The following is a 20,218-nucleotide window of genomic DNA, read 5'->3' on the forward strand; positions in this document are numbered from 1 at the left end:
ACCGACAGTCCTTGAACTAATCATGTGTGACTTTTGATTAAATTAGAAAAATCTATCAAATCTAAACCTAAAATCTGAATATTTAATCAAAATCACTTTGTTCTACATGCCTTATTTGAAAATATGCAAAAATATGTCCTTTACATTACCTACATTCTGTTAAAAACAAACAAACAAAAACTTCTGCACTCCTTAGCACAAGAGAAAAGCCATGACAGTTGTGTGACAAAAATTCTGAAACATTTTGCTGAACTGCAGGCAGTGTTTACACAGTATACTATCTATACTATGTAGTATGTGTACCTATGGACAATTGGGAAAATGTTGTACATGCTAATACCAGTCACTTTAAATTATTTAGTAAAAATATTCATAAACCTTTGGACCTTTAAAGGTCCTGAAAATCTGGCTTCAAATCTTAAACATTTTAATATTTACATACAAGTGAATCAGACAGTATGGAAAAGTATGTATATTATTTATTCAATATATTAATAGAAAATAATACGATTAGAGTGAACGGTGTTGCAGCTTTAATTACAGGCTAAACTTGTCTGGGTTTGGTGTGATTTGTTTGAGCTGCCATCTTCTTGCAATGCAGCATCATTCATACATGTTAGAAACAAACAAGATAAATTTTACAACCGATAATTTACATAATAAACATTCAGCTGTTTGTACGCAAATGTCAGATCTAGTCTGAAAAATCTAGAAAGAAATCTGGAAATTTGAGTCTGGAAAAGTTTGGAATTTTAAATGGAAAACCAAAATCAAGAAGACAATATACAGCAGCAACAAGATCTCTCTTGTGAAAAAAAGGGATTTAACTTTGGCAGAATATCTGTGTGTCGGTGTGGGATCCATCTTTCAGAGAGCAAAGCTGAGATAATAAATACATAATTGCTGACAGTTATTGCTCCGGTTGGCAGGACGTTCACTGCTGAGATTTGGGAATTAGAAGTCAAACGGGGCATGAAACATCATTTACAATGATCAATGATCAACAGCAATCAGAAAAAAAACACACACACACAAGGTTAACCAGACTTGTGTGGAAGAGAAAATGACAGTAATAAAGTGTAAACATCCATCACACTCTTCAGTGTGTTTTTGCAGCTGCAGCTTTTTGGTGTTTTATGCCTGAAAGCTGACAATAAATTGATGCTGCTGACTTACTTTACTGACTTTGACTCTCCATGGTTTTCTCCACTGGTGGTGCACCATTACACTGATCAGCCGCAACATTAAAACTGCAGGTGAAATGAAAAACATTGATTATGTTGTCATAAAGGCTCCTATCAGTCGACGGATATATGAGGCAGCAGGTGAGCAATCAGTTCTTAAAATTGAATTTGGAAGCAGGAAAAATGTGCAGCATGAAGATCTGAAAAACTCCAAACCAGCAGAAGGTATGCAGTGGGTGGTAAGAACATCCAAGGCTCACTAAAGGCTGGTCTGTAATGAAATAATCTTGCTCAAAATGACTCACAAATTGACCAACAAGGCTCAAAATGTGTCCAAAAGGAAATGTACTTGTCTGGAATTAGCCAATTGTCCAAAATTACTCCAAAATGTGTGCCCAAAATGAAATAAACTTGTCCAAAGTTAATCAAAAATTGACCGAGATGGCTCCTAATTGGTCCACAATGAAACAGACTTGTCAAAAATTACAGAAAAAATGCCCAAAATAACTTACAATTTGTCCAAAATAAAATAGACCTCTCCAAAATGACTTGAAACTTGTCCAATATTTTTAAAAAACTTTTCCAAAATGACTAAAAAGTGTTCAAAGTGGCTTAAAATATGCCCAAAGTTCCAAAGTTACTCAAAAATTGACCAAGATGGTTCAAAATTAGTCCACAATGAAACAGATCTGTCCAAAATTGCCTAAAATATGTCCAAAATGAAATTTGGCCAGTATGACATATACTTGGTTGGCTCAAAATGTTTTGCCAAACTTGAAATTTGTCCAAAAGTCTTCAAAAACTGACCAACATGACTCAAAATTGGTCCAAACTGAAATAAACTGGTCCAGAATTACTCAAACATTGACTAGATTTGGTCAGTAATTGGTCTACAATTAAAGTGATGTTCTAAATGAAACATACTTGTCCACAATAACCCAATTGTCCAAAATTACTCAGAAAGTCTCCAAAATGACTGAAAATGTATCCAACGTGACTAGACTTCTAGGATCTGCTGCAGATGTCTTATTGTTGTGGTTTATCTGTGTAAGTCTGCATCATCACAGTGTGGCTGCTGCTGAGAAAAAAAATGTTTTACTTCCTATTATCACACCTGCTGCTTCTAATTCAACTCTTTACGTCAACGTGTGCAGCTTCTTCGGCCACTTCAGCCACCGCTCCGAGTGGCAGCTCATCAAGATCGACTACAAGTCCATCTTCAGCAGGAAGTGCACGGAGGAGGACTACCAAACGTGGCACCTGCACAACCAGGTTGCAAGAAAAAAGTGCTTCATACATGACTGCACCGACTGCACTGAAAGACTTTTAACACACTGCTCTTGTTCCAACAGGGTGAGCCATGTGTGATGGGACAGAAACAGATTTACATGAAGCGCCGGCCTGGAAACTACTGCATGCTAGGAAGAGACTACTCCAGAATCCTCTCAGCCGAGTCCTGCATTTGCCGAGCTCATGATTTTGAATGGTAAGACAACGTGCTCCTTTGTGCAATAGCTCCTTTCTTCATAATCGCAGAGGGGGATTATGTTTCCTCCATTGTCTGCTAAAGGAGAACTTCATTAACGCAGCATTTGTTCTGCCACACATGTAGAGGCACCACTTTCAAATGATTTTTTTTTTTATGAATCCTTTCTCGGCTTTAGTCATCCTCTGGTGTGCAGCTGCCAAGTGTGAATGAGGCTGAACAGGTCGTGTAGTTAAATGCTGTGTTCAATTTTTAAAAAAAGCAAAAAACAAAGGCTGATTTCAATTTAAAAAGCTCTGATTCTGTGTCCATTTGTTAGTTTCAAGTGCATCCATCAAGCTAATACCCTCTGCAGTCCACTCAAATGTGCTCTTCAGGGTTGATCCAATCTACCAGCTTTAGCTCTTAGCAAGCTGGATATGGCACAAATAAACTGTGCAGACTAGAAAAACAACATTGTTTTCAGCCCCACTCCAAAACTATTCAGAAATTGGCAAAAATGCCTCAACATTTGTCCAAAATGACATGAAACTTTTCTAAAATAGTTAAAGATGTGTCCAAAGCCACTTGAAATTTGTCCACAATGAAGTAAACTTTCCAAAATTATTACCCTGGCCAACGTGCCTTAAAATCTGTCCAGAATCAAATAAACTTGTTTTTAAAAGCTTCAGTGTCCTTACATCCTTCCTCCCTTCTGAATGATTTTCTAATAACCACATTTGTCCTCTGAGTGGACACAGACATTTGGAAGAAAATTAGCTCGTCTAAAGTTACTGAAAAATGAACCAACAAGACTCATAATTTGTCCAAAATAGCATAAAATGTGTCCAAAATGACTCAAAAAATGTCCAAAATGATTCAAAATCTGCCCATGATGGAATGAACTTGTAAAAGTACCTCAAAATGTGTCCACAATGTCTTGAAATTTGTCTAAAATGAAATAAACTTGCCCCATATTGTCAAAAAGACTTGAAAAATGGGCACAGATTAGAAAAACAACATTGTTTTGAACTCATATCAGCGTCATTGTGTCCTTACATACGCTGTCTTTTCTTAATGGTTTTCTAATAACCACATTTATTACTAAATCCACTGAGTGGGCGCAGACATTTTGCAGAAAATTAGCTTGATGGATGTTTGCTCTTGTGGAGAATACAGCACTACTGACAGAATTACAAGCTGGAGATGGTCACTGTCATTTCAAAAACAAAAACCACGTCATCTCCTGTGATCAGTGAATCACCAGATGAAGACAGGAGCTGCATAGTTCCATCCTGGAGGCCTATTTCAGTGGAATCTATTGCATGTGTGTCCACGTGTCTCATTAATTTGCTCCACTTGCTGCATGTTTTCCAATAATCTGATAAATCTGGTTTGGTTTCACACAATTTGCTCATAATGGGAGTCTCTGTGGCGTCTATCTATGAGCTCGCTGTGCTTGTAATTCTGTTCAGACCATGTGGGGGTGTAAATAGTTTCAATTTGTATGCAAATCCTAAATGGTTGTATTTTGTATCTTGTAATGACAGTGAAGAGGGAAAAAAACACCATCCCAACATACAGCAGTTATGTAAATGCTGTTTGTAGAAGGGCAGAGAGTGACTGCTAATTGGTTCCCATTGAATCAGCGTAAAGTTTGTTATATTTTCTTTCTGAGTGTGATTTCTGCCTGTCTGTCCCTGGAGGGAATTATTCAATACATGCTTGAAATTCTAAACACAGAATCATGAAAACCATCAATGCAGAAAAAATACTTTAACTTCATTTGAGGTGTGAAGAGTCTGTCAGCAACATGATCAGCTAAACACAGATTTAGTAGCCTGCAAACAACACATTAAATTAAATACTACAGCCAGTACAAGACGCCAAAATGAACCTCTACATGTTTAAATAGTGACAAAATGGATCAGATTCTACATCTTACTTGTGTCCTGCTGAGTGGACGCAAACATTTTCGAAGAAAATTAGCTTTATGGGTGTTTGTTCTTGTGGAAAATACCGTAACACAGACAGAATTACAAATTTGTCAAAAATGAAATAAGCTTAAAAACTTAAAAAGTAATTTAAATTTGTCCAATATTAAATTAACTTGTCCAAAATTACTTACATTGTCCAAAATGACTCAAAAGTTGTCCAAAATGATCTGGAATGTGTCAAAGAATACTCAAAATTTCTCCAAAATGACTTGAAATGTGTTCAGAATGAAATAAACACATCCAAAAGTACTTAAAAATTGACCAGAGTTTTCCATAATTACTCAAATTGTCTAAAATGCAATGACCTTGTCCAAAATTACGACAACATTGACCAACACCGCTCAAAATTTGTCCAAGATGAAATACATTTGTACATTGCTTTAAATGAGTCGACAATGACCTGAAATCTGCCAAAAATCAATTAAACATGTCCACATTACTCAGAATTACTCAAAAATGTATCAAGATGGTGTCAAATTTGTCCAAATGACTTGAAACCTGTCCAAAATACCTAAAATGCATATTTACCAGCCTGCAAACAACAGACTAAACACTACAGTGCAAGAGGCTGAAACACTGAGTCAGATTCTTCTTTATTTAATATTTGATTAGATGTTTCCTGAGCTAAATGAAGAAATTAGGAAACTGCGGGAGGGTGCAGTTCACTTGGTTTGATTTGATCCGCTCCAAACAGACTTTGACATGATTCGTGTGGGTTCTGAAAGTAGAACAGACCAACTGCAGGCTTCTGTGACTCTGCATGCGTGATTTTAACATGAAACTAATCCAGAGCCGAACCCATCTGCTGATCAGAAAGAAACAAACCTCCCGAACCACACAGGGAAGTTTGCTTGGCAGTTTCTCATTAAAAAGTTACGCAGCTTTTTGTATGGAGAGAAACCACCTGCAGCTTTACAAACAAATAAACAAATAAATAAATAAATAAAGATTTTTACATGAATCACATTTTGTTTTTGACTGAAAAGAAACACAGAAATTACTGGCTGAAACAGGACATCTCCATGCAGGATGCTATCTGTCTAACCAGCCAGTTTGTTTCCAAGTCAGAGTTTCTGAAAACTCTGCAGCTGAATGTATTATTGGATTAAGTCCACAGACGAGGAATTGAATCCAATGGAAGACATAACTCAGAAGATCAAGGCAGACGGACAGCAGGAATAATCTGTTGCTGCAAAGAGTGAAACCTGTTGATGGCAGACTTGAGGCATGTTCAAACTGATATAAACATGGCTAAAATGAGTTTACAATTGTCCAGACCTAAATATACATGTCCATAATGACTAAAATTGTTTAAAGTGGCTAAAATTTGTCAAAAATGACCTGAAACTGGTCTGATATTTAATAAACTTGTCCCAAAATAAGTTTTACATTGTCCCAAATTATTTAAACCTGTCCAGAATTAAGTAAACTTGTGACTTTGATTTTAAAAAGTTTAGAATTATCCAAAATGTGTCCAAAAATGACCTGATATCCATAAATAAATATAAAAATTGTTTAAAATGACCTAAAACTTGTCCATAATTAGAAAAACCTGTCTGTAATGGCTCAAAAAATGTTGAAAATGACTCAAAACTCTCCAAAAAAAAACGATTCAAAAGTGTCTCCAAATGTCTCCAAAATGAAATTATCTTGTGCAAACCTGCTTAAAAATTGGCAAGCATGACTCAGAATTTGTCCAAAAGACTGGTGTTCCTGTTTAACTGGTGATCATGTTATCTGCTTCCACTCCTTGTGTTCCAGATGTTGTTGCTTACAGATTTGTCATTGTCACAAATAGCAGATCTATGTGTGTGTGTGTGTGTGTGTGTGTGTGTGTGTGTGTGTGTGTGTGTCAGTGAAGTGTGATGACATATCGAAGGCCTCACTGTAAAAACAGAACCACCAGTTGGTGCAACAAACACATCTGCGTCAGTGTCACCTACAGACACTGCCTGAAAGAAAAGTAAAGAAAGAAATATGCCAACTCTCCAGTAAAAGCTGCAGTGATCTTGCACTTTTTGTCCCATTATACACTGTTTTGTCCTTGTTTCTCTGAATCTCTCCAACTGAGGTGGAAAATGCAAAGTTAGCCTGATGCACAGAGACACCATACACACATTAATGGCAAATACATGGTTGAAATAAAGACAATTTACAGTTTCTGTGGGAAACAACAGGCCATTTTCTTCTGTAAACTTCAATTGCATAGCTACAAAGACCTCTGACGTTTAATGACAATAATTTTGAACATGTTATTTACATTAATGTCTTCCATAATCTAGTGTAAAAGTTTTGCAGCAGCCAAAATGTTTCACAGATTGAAAGAAAAATTGGACTTTTAATGACAGAAATAGTGTGCAGCCTTCACACCGTCTCACTCTTAATGTACAGACCACTGCTGGCTTTTTTGTTTCAGTATGGCCTCTATAGTGATCTTTGACCTGTTCCGTCTGCATCGCTGCCACCAATCAGCCCTGACAACTCGATAATGAACAGTTCACACTGTTGTAATCACAGAATCAAACTGGTCTAGTCAGCTACAGGCTCGTTAGTTTGGTTTATTAGTTCTGGCTGGTAATTAATTGATAAATCAATGTCATGACTATGATTAGAAGGGGCACTTGCTTACTTTGCTTTGTTACATGTAAATCATGTTTTGATTGGACGCGCTGGCAGGTAGCTGAGAGTTTTTATGTGTGGAAGCAAACCTTGGCCTCCGGCTGTGTTTCCATAAACACACAGCTTCTCTGTGCATCTGTCAACAGCAGCAGCCTTGATCAATACGTAATAATACTGCGTCTCGGTGCCAGACAGGCCTCTTGTTAGCGGCTATAAAGACGCAGATAAGAACACCGTGGGACAATATGTCCATGTTCACATGCTGATATTGATCAGTGAATGTTCTTTGTTGTCTAACAGTGATTATGGATATGAGCGCCGCGGTGACGGGAACTGCAGACCGGCCTTCTGGTTCAATCCGTCCACTGTGTCCCGAAGCTGCAGCCAGGGTCAGAACTACCTCAACAGCACCGGGTAAGGACTGATTCAGTAGAAATTCATAGTTATACGCTGACAGTCATTTTGGAGGCTGTAACCTGGATGCTGCAGCAGAAACTGATCACTGATTTAATAGGATGTTTGTGGCAGGAGGTGGTTTTACTCACTTTTCCACCAACATGAACCAGATGCTAGTTCTGGGCTGGTGCTATTGCTAACCTTCTAAAACTCCAACACCTCAGATCGACATCATTGGATTTTTGTATACATTAGGTCTGAACACTACTTTGGTCACTGAAGCTCCCTCTTGTTTATTCTAAACACATGTTGAGGACCACAGTGCAATAAGACAGCTTGTCCCCACATGAATCTCTTGAAAGATGATAAGGTTATATATTTTGTGTTTTCTGTTTGAAAATCAGTAGTCAGGTTTTATAAACACAGTTGCAAACAGCAGTTGGTGTTTGTGAACCAGCGTTTGAAACGGCATTTATAAACATCAGTTATTGATATTTAACCACAGAACAGTGTTTATTCATGCTGCTGCAAGCAGTAGTCACTGTTTGTGAACACCGCTCTATGAGCCCATGCTTGTAGTGGTGTTTTTAAACGTGTTGTTAAAATGTGTAATGTAACATCAAATCCATGATTGGCTTTGCGACACAGCCCTGCTTCAATGTTACTCTGTAGTGAAGCTCTGGTTCTTCGTCGTCTTTGGATTACTCAGACTAGCTTTTTTGTTTGTTTGTTTTTTTCCTTTAAAAAGGTGGTCACAATTGCACCCTGGTCCCTCACATGGTTGAGTGTTAGACCCATAAACAGGGGCTATAGTCCCCGACACAGCAGCCATAGGTTCAGGCCCATGCCTGTGGCTTCAACAAACCAAGATTGTGACAGCCAGATTCATGGCGTGGGGCTTCAAAACAGTGATTCAAAAACCAGTGGGTGACATAATAGGGGCTATGTACATATTTTTATAGTCCATGGCTGCCACTTTACTTCAATTGTTACGAGGGATATTGCACTCAAAATCAAAAAAAAAAAAATTTTGGGACACAAAATTTCAAAGAAGACATCTGTGAAAGTGTTCAACTGTTTCATACGTTACATAGCCTCAGTTAAAGTTAAGGATCTGACAACTGCTTCACACACCTGAGTACTGAAGATATAAAATGTCTATGGTGAATCTGAAATTGAATACTCTGTTAAAGTAACATTTTTTTTTAGCTATTTAACCTGTTTCACAGTCATATTTTGCCTCGTATTTATGTAATTTGTAATGAATTTTGACCATTTCCAGTCACTGGTCAATTGATCAAAGCATCCTCACTTTATTTTCACTTTGTTGTCTTTGTCTATTCAAGTGAGCATATTTCATCATTGTATTTTACTACCACATACCTGAACATAAGAAAGCTACCACTGCAGTGCATTGTGTTCAGTTAAAAAACGTATGATGGTAACTTCTCAAGAGCAAAACCTCATATTTTCCTTTGCTGTATTACCTCACTTTCAGCCGCAATCCATTTTTCTTTGTTGTGCCAGAAAGATGTGTCCTGTGTGTCAGCGTTGGAAACTCCACAGGGAACAGACACCTTGCAAAGCTTAATCACAGTGGGAGGGTTTTATTCACTACTGCTGTGATTAAGCTTCCCAAGGTGTCTCAGCCTCTGACACAGCTTTTGTTGTCAGTTGTCATCTCATCTGGGAAGCTGTTCAGACACAACAGCTGTACTCTGCTGAGTTCAACAAAATTTTCTGTTAACCACAAACTCGTGCAGCATCAAGGGGATTAGTCAAAAAACTGAAGGGATGTGTAGATGACAAAATGGAACAGAGCTAAAGAAACGTCCTGCATTTCATTTTTTTTGGGGATCTTTTTAAAGGTACCGTAAAGTGGTGTTGAACAACTGCACTAAAGGAGTTAAAGAAATGTACACGGCCAGGAAGCAGCAGTGCCCCAACAGACCTCCTAAAGGACTCCTGCTGACCACCAAAGATGGCAAACTCACCGCCAACCTTGGCAACAATGTCACCTTCCTGGTGCATCTAGATGAGGTAAGACTAGCGGAGTACGTGCTACATCAATGAACTGATTAATTGTTGCATCAAGTAACTTTTAGACTAAACCTAAACTTGATCCTTTACCTACACCCGCTGTCACTCAAGTGTCATGAAGGGAGAACACAATCTGTGGCAGGATGTGGGATGCAAATTTTTAACAGTTTTCTGAATCAGCAATATGTTGGCGGTTGACGGACACATGGTTTAGGGCACAAATGTGAGTATGTACCATATGCCACTGGGATATTGCAACGCTGTCCTTGTAAAAACCATGTTTGTCTTAAACCCATGACTTCTGGTCAGAGGTCATTAAGCATCACATAAGTCTTTGTCATGGAGACCATTGCTACCTTAACCCCTATGATGCTCTGTGTTGTAATGCTAGGGATGCAGATTTGAATCATTTTATTTAATAATCTGCAGAATTACATACAAATTGAATGCAGTGGCATTTCATCCTGTGCTGATGTTTCTGTTTCAGTCAACAGTCACATGCTTTAGGCCGTGATGGTGGCTGGGATTGTCACTGGGAAAAAGGAATGCTATCCTTCTAAATTCTAAAAATGTTGTGTTAAACTCGAGTTCTAGTCAGAGGTCATTAAACACCATAGAAATCTTTTTCCTGGTGCCCGTGGCAAGCTGAGCCCCCACAATGCTCTCTGCTTGCCAACATGAACTACCTGTAGTCTGAGTGACACCTCCTCTGGTCTCAACAGTATTAAACAGTAAGAAGCTCCACCTGGTGGAACAACCAGGTACTCCAGCTAATCTGCAAGACATTTTGTGACATGCACGTAGAGAATACAGGTGTTCTTCATCTTTTGGAGCTTATGGAGCCACAGTACACCCTACGCTCTAACACTACATTTCAGACAGTGTGTTACTGGAGCTTTACCACAAATTTGTTGACCACCTACAGAAAATTAAGGAACAGACTGGAGGCAGAAATAGATCTTTTTCTAAATGCATTGCAGAGCTATTCAGCTGTCAAGCATTTGTTTTGGATTGATTTTAAAGACTTTATTATTTTTGAAATGAGTGTAGTCTAGGAAAAAGGCACTGGATTGGGACTTGGTATTGGTGGATTCAAAATATTATAAGACCTGGAACAGGGTCAAAAAATGTAATCAGGACGTCCCTATGTAGTATTATAAGAGATTATAAAAAGTTCAGTGTGTTACAGCATGCTGCATAACCAAAAATAAGACCAAAGTTACGGCATGGAGACATATTGATCTGTCTGTTAAACATCGATTGATACATTTTCTTGAACCCTTAAGCACAAAAGCTGAAGTCTGAATGGTGTCTGGCAAATTCTAGGAAAGTTCTAAACACTCTCTAAAGTTTAATAGAGTCAAATCCCTCCAAATCGCCCACGCAGTAGAGGAGTTCTAAGCCAGAAGCAGAAATAAAAGACCTCACTAGAGACCCTGTTAGTGAGTGAGAGGCGCTGCGTTCAGAGCCAGGCCTGCCAGGCTTCCTGGTCACTAGGAAACTGCCTCCCGTGTTTCTCCGGCTGAAGATAGTCTGTTGATATTAACTGCAGGCTTTGGGGCGTTAGCAACAGCAGTGTTTTCCTGCCACTGCAGCTGAAGGTAAGTGTGGTTCCTTCAGGGTCTTTTCCAGACCCAGTTGTCATATTACTGTGTGATGAGATGAATAACGGAGGCCTGTTTTCTTTCATTAAGAGCAGCTCTCTGTGATGGAAAGGGGAGGTCGGCTGCAGAAAGATGAGATAAAGAGAAGAGAAGGGTAGCGCAAAGAATCCTTGTGGCATCAGAAAATTCTCAAGATGAATTCAGAGTTTAATTTATATTCATGAACCCCGCAATGGCTGTATTTCTTGAGGAGAGCAAATGACATAAAATATTTTATGGGTTGAAGATTCTGTGGCTCATATAAGCGTTTAAAAATTGGGTCAAAAAGAATGAGAAACTGGACATATGTTTTGGGATACGATAAGATCTGCTGCGCAACTGATTCAGTATTGTTTGGAAAACCTATTTCACAGCACAACAATTACATCTCCAGATGGATTTTGTCAAAAAGCAACTCGGTTTTCAATGAGCAGCTGGCGGGGGAGCGACCGGTTCCTGCCTAAATAACATCAACCAAATATCAAACAATTCATGAAGAATTTAACTGCGGTTCCATATTCAGCATGAAAAGGAAGGAGATGGAGAGAATCTGAGAAACTCCACTTCGTTTTCTCTCAACCGGTTGAATATATTTGCTGTATATCAGAATGAATTTATAAGAGTATTGCAGTGAGATATTTTTCTTGCACGGTTCTGGTGAAACTTTAATGAATTTAGTTTTAATTGCTTTATCTGTAGGAGCTCATCTTTCTTTAGAATTCAAGACAACATGCAGTGCTGCTCCTATTTTGTCCATTATTTAGTGCATGTTCTACCAAACGGTGGCATCAAACGCAGCCTAAGTAAACACAAAACGCAAGTTTTAAATGATGTCTGCATGTTCTGAAGCAAAAAGGTTCTCTAATAGCAACTGTGTGAAAAAGTATCCGCCAACTTAATCCCTAAATCTAAAAAAAAAAACTGCCAAACTCTTTACTGCAAGTCTATACGCACCCAGATCTGATTAAAACCGGTCCTGTTTAATCAAATCATCACTTAAATAGACCTTTTCCTGAAGCATGAATTTGGCTCACCAAATCAGAAAAAATCCCAGAAGAGATGAGGAAGAAATAGATTGAAATATATCTCTCTGGGAAGGGTCACAAAGCTCCTTTTAAAACTCTGGAACTCCACAGATCCACAGTAGCTGATTTTCCATTTAGCTGTCCTGCAGATTTGAAGCAAACTTTTGAAATGTCACAAAACATAAAATGCAAATTTGGTTTGTTTCCATTAACTGCTTAAATTATTTTCATTTGTGCAAGTTCAGCTGACGTATGTTTCATACCATCCGAAGATGAAGACAATGGAAGAAGCAAGAACCTATTCAAGAAATGTGCTTCTGTCTCATTTATGGGAATTCACTCTTTGTTTGACAAAGCAAAAAGAAAACAGCTCAAGTGAGCGTAAAAATATTTTTAGTAAACATGGAGATGTTTGTATTTTCGAGTTATGCCGTTTCCATGAACTTTTTATAATGCGACACTTTAAAAATATATATTCATAAAAATACATTATAGAAACATGGCAAGTGAGAGATGTTAGTTTAAATTAGATATAACACCAGTGTGGGTGAAACCTTATTTAGCAGAATTATTTAGAGCACTGACATGCTGTTACATTCATGTCATTTAAAGTTTACAGGACAGTTGTGACTAAAATAGACATATACACTCCCAGGCTGTTTTTAAAAAAATAGATTTTTATTCATTAATTTCCAAAGAAATCTCTGGCAAAAAATATTTATCGATAACCTGTTTTATACAACAAAAGCGAAACTTAAACTAAATAAAAAGAATCACAAAAGCAATTGTCACAAAACATTACAAGATTTTTGCCACTAGGTAGAAATGAATAATAATAATATAAAGGCAGCTAAACGGACAAACTACTAATGTATTCTAATGAACTGTTACAGCAGCAAAGAGGATAGTGCAAACATTTAATAAGTATCAGTAAAAACAAAAAGTACTTGTTCACATTCCTGTGGATGGAAATAACAATTTTACTCATATCAATTATATTGCACAGATTTGATCTATATTGCACAGTTTCTAGTATACATATCTATATCTATATATCTCTATCTATCTCTATCTATCTATCTATCTATCTATCTATCTATCTATCTATATATCTATATCTATATCTATATATATATATATATATATATATATATATATATATATATATATATATATATATATATATATATATATATATATATATATATATATATATATATGCATATAATGTTTTGCATGGGGTTTTCAATGTACAAAATATTCATAATGCACAGCTTTGAACGTGCTGATTTTGCACCGAAAAGAAGTGTGAGCTCCTGATCAGTAAAAGTTTCCTCCACCACTGAAATATATCTGCTGCTCCGAAGCAGCCGACCTGTTGTTTTACCATTTATTAGAAGTTTGTCGCATTCTGTCTGTCAGTGGTGTTATCTGACATTAGTGGTTCTTAGAAGAAACACATTTGCATCATGTTGTTGTCAGGAGTAAATAAATGTTGCTATATTCATGTTCTCTATGTTAAACCAAACAGAGTACAGGACAGCTGTGAACATGTGAGTGAATTATCTGCTAAAAGCTGCAGCTCTGTGATCGCTGCTGAAACAGAGGGAGAGTATGAAGTTTGGGAATGACAACATTAACTTGATTTACTGAGGTGAGTCCATCTGCTGCATCAGTGTGGAGCAGAGCGACACGGAGCCTTTTCCATTAACCCATCTATCAACTTCCATTAACTGCGTTTCATTAATGCGGTGGCTGAAATTAACACCTGTCACCGTGGCAACCAGCGCAAAGATGGCTGCAAACCCAAAATGCCAAGCAGATATAAACATGAGAAATTTTTAAAAAATGAAATAAAAAATAGACTGAAATGTCACTTGGGAAAAGCAGAGTAAAATGTCTTCAATTTCAGTTGATTAAAAGTAGATAAATTCTAAAGAAAAATAAAATTGACTTAAAAAATACAAAAAAAATTATCTATTAATTCATCAAATTCTGTATTGCAGAATTTGCTGTATTTTGAAAAAATAAAACTTACAATTGGTTGCAAACAGTTTGCAGCTTGAGGGCGAACTGCTGCCATAAGAGAGGACGACATTAATTCTGCTCTGTGAAGAAGAACTTCAGCTCATTAGTCTGTGAATTAACTGCAGCAAAACAAGGACCCCAAACACGAAAGTTCACCTCTGAGTGGCTCAGAAGCAATAAAATTAAAGTTTTGGAGTGGATAATTCAAAGTCCAGACCTGAACTCTGCTGAAATGCTGTGGCAGGATGCATGTAAAGGACTAAATGAAAGCGGAGACTGTGGAAAGTATCATAACCTTCTTAAATTTGAAATGACAAATGCCCACGGACAGGACAAATGAAACATTCAGAATAGAAAAAATAAGACAGTAATAGAAAATTGGAGTGTCAAGCGACAGATGAAACAAAATCTAGAACTAAACATCTGCAAAAGGCTTTAAAACAACATTTTTAGCAGCATTTTGGATGATAGAATTTATAGAACATTAAACTCAATTATGAGTTTAATGTTCTTTTCTCTTTGTCATGAATGGCATTTTCTAGGTCAGTTTAACCACTGAAATATTAGATATTTAAAGTTTAATTTTAAATTTCCAGCTAGAAAACACCTCCAAATTCCAAAACGGTTCAGTCTTTGTCAAATCAGGCAGAATTTATTAAATATGCGGCTTCACCGAGTCAGATTTTGTTCAGAGTTTACTTGTGTCTCATGAGGGACCCAACACTAGTTTCTGTAAAATATTTTGGCTGCATTTTGAAAATTTCATATGTTTCCAGACCTGGAATTTTTTATATTTTCACCCTCGAAAAAATGTCTTACCTTAGAAGCCATTTTAAGGGTTCAATATCTTCAGAAAGATACATTCAGTGATGCAAAATATGCTGTTGTTAAAACATATGAGCCTCCTACCTATGATGAAATGGAGCCTTGTATGATCAAACTTCCCACACATCAAATTGTACTTATGTTAGAGCCCTCAAAACGTGGTGAAAAGTTGACCAAAAACTGTATTTTTAGGAGGATATATGAATACATCCATATATATATACACTCACAGGAACTTTCTGGAACAGCACCACCACCTTTGCTTGGAAATTTAGCTCCTTTTAATGATTTTCAAGTATCAGTAGTTAGGAATTTGACCTCTGCTGGAGCTATTTAATCATTTAATCAGCTGAAATCTTTTCTGTCCGAGTTGAACCAATTTTCATTTTACTCTGTGGGAGTAAAATTTCTGGAAACATTGAACCCTTAAAATGGCTTCACAGGTTTTTTGAGGGTGAAAATGCAAAAATTTCCAGGTCTGAAAACATTCAGCCACAATAATAGTTCTGGGTCCCCAATACCAAAAAGCTAAACTCCGAAAAAACAGAGATGGTGAATCAATACAGGCCACAGTGAGGTTTGAAAAACTCCAGTGAAAATATTCAGTTTTGTTAAGAAAAATAAGTCACTGATGTTATTGAACCTGTTCTAAAAAATATGTCAGCCGCAACTAGATTTCATGCAACAGACATGAATCTATTTAGGTTACAGTAATAGTGGATAATTGCATTTCAATTGCAGATACAAAGGAACGTCCAGCACAGAAAGAATTAATATGACATTTTCTGGAAAACAAATAGCTGAGGAAAACAATTAGTTCTTTTGTTTTCTCGGGGGGAATTTGGACTTGTTTTAAAACCTGGCCACAGCTCTGCAAGAAAAAGTGCAAACTGTAAATCACATTGACTTTTCTGTAACTGATTGAGTCTTAAAATGATGGCGACACTGAACCAGCACTGACTGGATAAACCGGCTTCCCTCTTGTGTTCAGTCATACATCAGATTTGGCTTCGCGGCTGCTGGCAGAGCTGCAGGAACCGAAGCTCCGCCAGCACTGTGCTTAAGTTGGAGTCCACTCTGATGACAGCATGCTTCGTTTTTGTTCTTTCATTAGAGAGACACTGTTTCTATTCAAACATCCAGACTTTTTTTGAGCTATTTCAGGTTTAAATGCAACTTTTTAATTGTCCCCTTAAGGTGTTTAGGCTTCAAAGGGTTTATTTATAACTTTGAATCACCGAGTATGAGCTTAAAAATATATTTCTGGTCCCGTCCCGCCGCCACAGTCACACAACGTCCCTTGAAAAGTGCTACAAGTTGCTCACTCTGAGTTTGGTTCCTGGTTAATGTGAGCCGCCTGTGATCTGCCTAACACTTGTTTTGTCGCTCTGAATCTCTGTTTTCCCAACTCAAGTCACATTTGGGAGAAAATGTTCCACACTTGTTCCTGCTTGTGTTCTCTTTTTTTGTTTTTTGTGCCCCAGTGGAGAAGCCAGAAGAATCTTGAATGTTGTGATCCAACATGACAGCGGCGCCTACTGAGGGTTCCCAGCTGAAATACTAACTGCAGTGTTCAGTTTCAGTCGCTGCATCAGGAGGAATTAATGCTACTTGTTTGACAAATAGTACAAATTAGAGCATTTCAGTGTCTTTTCTGGAAGAAGTTTTCATTTGTGTCAAATAACCATTGCACTAAAGAAAGACTATTCAGTATTTAATGGAGTTAAATATGTGTAAACATAATATTTAAACTAGTGGTGGCAAGCGATTAAAATATTAATCTTATTAATTACAGGCTTTGTAATTAATCACGATTAATCACATTTTTGCCAAATAGCAATGTTTGACACAATAAGCAGAGTTTTTCAATTCAAATACAGTTTGGTTGACAACTGAATCGATGAATAGACATATACGTGAACTTAAACAACACAAATGTTTGTTTCATTTCTATTTATCTGCATTTTTCATCTGTCTACTACATTCACCGTTTACTGCAAACTCAAGTTTCACCATGCTGAATGTATGTTCCAACTACTTGCTCCTCTGTACACTGATACTGAGTCATGCTTCATTCATTTTATTGATTAAGTATGTTGTATTTTCCTCTCAGTCTTTCTTGTCATCTCCTTGTTGCTCTGTGGAAACACTGCCTGCAGTTCATCCTAATATTCGTTTAATCTTTGTCACATAACTGTTGTTCAATCACGGCTTCTCAGTTCCACTGAGGAGGCCAGAGTTTTCATTTTTCTACACAGTCTGGTGCAGATGTCTTATTTTTGGCATTTAAAAAGAAACATGACATGTTAAAAAAAATGATTTTGATGAGATATCACAATTTTAAGCTTATCTTTGGTTATTTTTCCTGATTATCTGACTTTTCTTTCTGTTTTTACAGTTTCCTGCTCCGATAAATGGTGTAATTTTGGTGATTTTGAAAGATAACATGCTCTTCGTACCTGCCAACATATTCACGGTTCAGAGGCTTGAATTAGTCATCAACTATTTTGAGTAATTTTTTAAGAACAAAAAGTCGAAATTTTCTGATTGCAGCTTCTTAAATGTGAATATTTTCTGTGTTCTTTCCTCCTTTGTGACAGTAAACTGAATATCTTTGGGTTGCGGACAAAACAAGACATTTGTCATCTTGGACCTTGACATTTTTCACCAAAGAATTTATCGATTAATCCAGAAAATAATCCACAGATTAATCATCAATGAAAATGCTCATTAGCTGAGGCCCTGGAATGTAGTGGTTGTGACAAACACAGCAAACAGTTGCTTTTTATTTACACACCAAGAGGTAAAATCAATCATCGTTTTTAAATCTTTGGCCTGAACTTACACAGTTTTCTATGATGATAAGCTTCCCAAAGCTGTGTGCAGTTTTTGCCCTTTCAGATAAATTGTGTTTGACACAAAAAAAACAACAACAAAAAACAGATTTTGTTTCACCTTCACATCAAAAATAATCCTTTGGTCAATAGTTCAACAGTTTTTGAGTAGGGATTAGGACTTTACGCCAGCCTGGTTGTTTTGAATCGAATATCTCTTTGAACACCTTGAGCGAAAAACTAAAATATAATTTTTGTAGTTCACTTCATCAGACATGGTGAAATGAGTTACACTTGAGAATTTTTAGAACTGGTTCAGTCACATCAGTGTCACTGGCTCGCTGTTAAAAGGATGTTTCTACTATCTAATTTTCAGTTTTAATTAGGTGGAAGTAAAAATGTCAGTTTGCTGCAGTTTTTCAAAACCTACTTTGAACTGATGATGGAGACACAAAGACTTCAGAACTCTCCAAAGTCTCTGTGATCCATAGAGCCCAGTGTTTGTCAGTTTGGTCTGATAAACACTGGGCTGTGACCAACTAAATTTGATGTTTTTCAAGAACTTTGAAAAAAAAAAGGGCTTAATTCAATCAAAGTGGCCACAGCAGACCAGACCGTTTGCATCACAGACCAGTCTTTGAGATACATTTTCAATGTGAGATGTGCACTGCTCTTTGACACAGAAATGGGTCATTAGGTGAGCTGTCATTTTCTCTCCTTGTTACACACAATCGAAGAACAAAAACAAAACAAAAAAAAATCGTAACACCAAAGAACTCACCTACTTCCTGCAATTCCACATGAAAATCATATTACCAGCTATAACTAATGCTGAGTATAACAAAACTTAGTTTTTTTGTTTTTCTAGTTTCTGTGTTTGAATAAATATTGTAATTTTGGTACCTTTTAAAGGATAACCCAATAACAACATCCAACAACTTGCTCCTATGTCTACCATTTTTGAGCCATGCTGCATTTATGTCACTGATCCATTAAAATGAGAAATCTGGTCAAAAGAAAGCGGTTGTCTCTTTTTGGTTCTTGTAGACATTTCACCTTCAATTCTTGAAGTGGAGAAGCCTTTTGGATGAAGGTGAATCATCTCCCAGAACCTAAAATAGAAGTCCAGTTGCTTTTTACCAAAGCTCTTACAGTTTTTCAGTGTGATTTAATTCTATTTAATTATAGATATTATTGTAATTTAACTTCAGTGTTTTTCATCTGACTGTGTTGCAGAGCAGACATCTGCAGAAATGTTCTAGAGTCATTTCACCTCAGTTCACCAAATTAAAAAAACAAGTTCATGCCTGATCCATGCGTCATGTTTGTCTGATTTTTTTCTGTGCATATGTGAACATTTTTAGTCACAAGCATTTTATCTTTTTGAGTAAAAAAATTTTGAAAATTGGTACCTGATGTCCATTTTTGCATCGTTTTTGTTTAATTGATCTGTGGATTAATGTTTTTGACCCATAACTTGAGAAATAATATAGCCAGAGCCCTGAAATGTTTTATTGTCATTAATATGTACATATGGTCTTGATACAAGATACATAATACAAGCCTGCTTTGATAGAACAATATAAATACAAACAATACAAATGATGGTGCAAATTTGGTGCAAAAAAATTCAATGCTTCTGTCTACTCCAATATTCCACGACCCATAAAATTTTTACTTTCACCCTAAGAGGCAGATTTTTCCCCCTGTGATTGGCACCAATAGGAGCAACTTTTCATGAAGTTCTTTGAAGCACTACACAATTGGAAAACCCAGATTTTTTCTCATCAAATTGGGACCACTATTGGAGTGGTTTCCATCACACCTGCTCAATGACTGTCCTAATATTGGCCATAAATGCAAAAAACATAATTTTAACTTTTTTTTTTCTTATGAAGTATGCCTCTGACTGGCACCATACTCTACATTTTTAAAGTTTCTATTGGTACCAATCATCTGAAAAAAATCGTCCTCTCAAGGTGAAAAATTGAGGTTTTGTGGTCAGTTGAATATCAGAGTAGAAAAAACTGTGTAAATATTTTGACCAAATTTGCACCATTATTTAAATGGTTTGTATTATTCTACCAAAGCACTGTTGTAACAGTTAAGAACATATGTACAAATAAATGAGCCTGCAAAATTTCAAGATGCTGGCTTCATTA

General features: G+C 36.8%; 1 protein-coding gene across 1 annotated transcript in view; it reads left to right on the top strand.

The window, feature by feature from the left end:
- The window catches only part of sorcs3a (sortilin related VPS10 domain containing receptor 3a), a 314,018-nt gene that overhangs the window by 226,608 nt on the left and 67,192 nt on the right, over positions 1-20,218 (top strand). Inside the window, exons 15-18 of the mRNA XM_055010019.1 lie at positions 2,339-2,456; positions 2,537-2,670; positions 7,566-7,679; positions 9,530-9,701. Of these exons, the coding sequence (XP_054865994.1) occupies positions 2,339-2,456; positions 2,537-2,670; positions 7,566-7,679; positions 9,530-9,701 (538 nt within the window). The remainder of the gene's footprint in view (positions 1-2,338; positions 2,457-2,536; positions 2,671-7,565; positions 7,680-9,529; positions 9,702-20,218) is intronic.

Source organism: Amphiprion ocellaris, chromosome 4 (genome assembly GCF_022539595.1).
Source record: "Amphiprion ocellaris isolate individual 3 ecotype Okinawa chromosome 4, ASM2253959v1, whole genome shotgun sequence".
Classification (NCBI taxonomy): Eukaryota; Metazoa; Chordata; class Actinopteri; family Pomacentridae; genus Amphiprion; species Amphiprion ocellaris.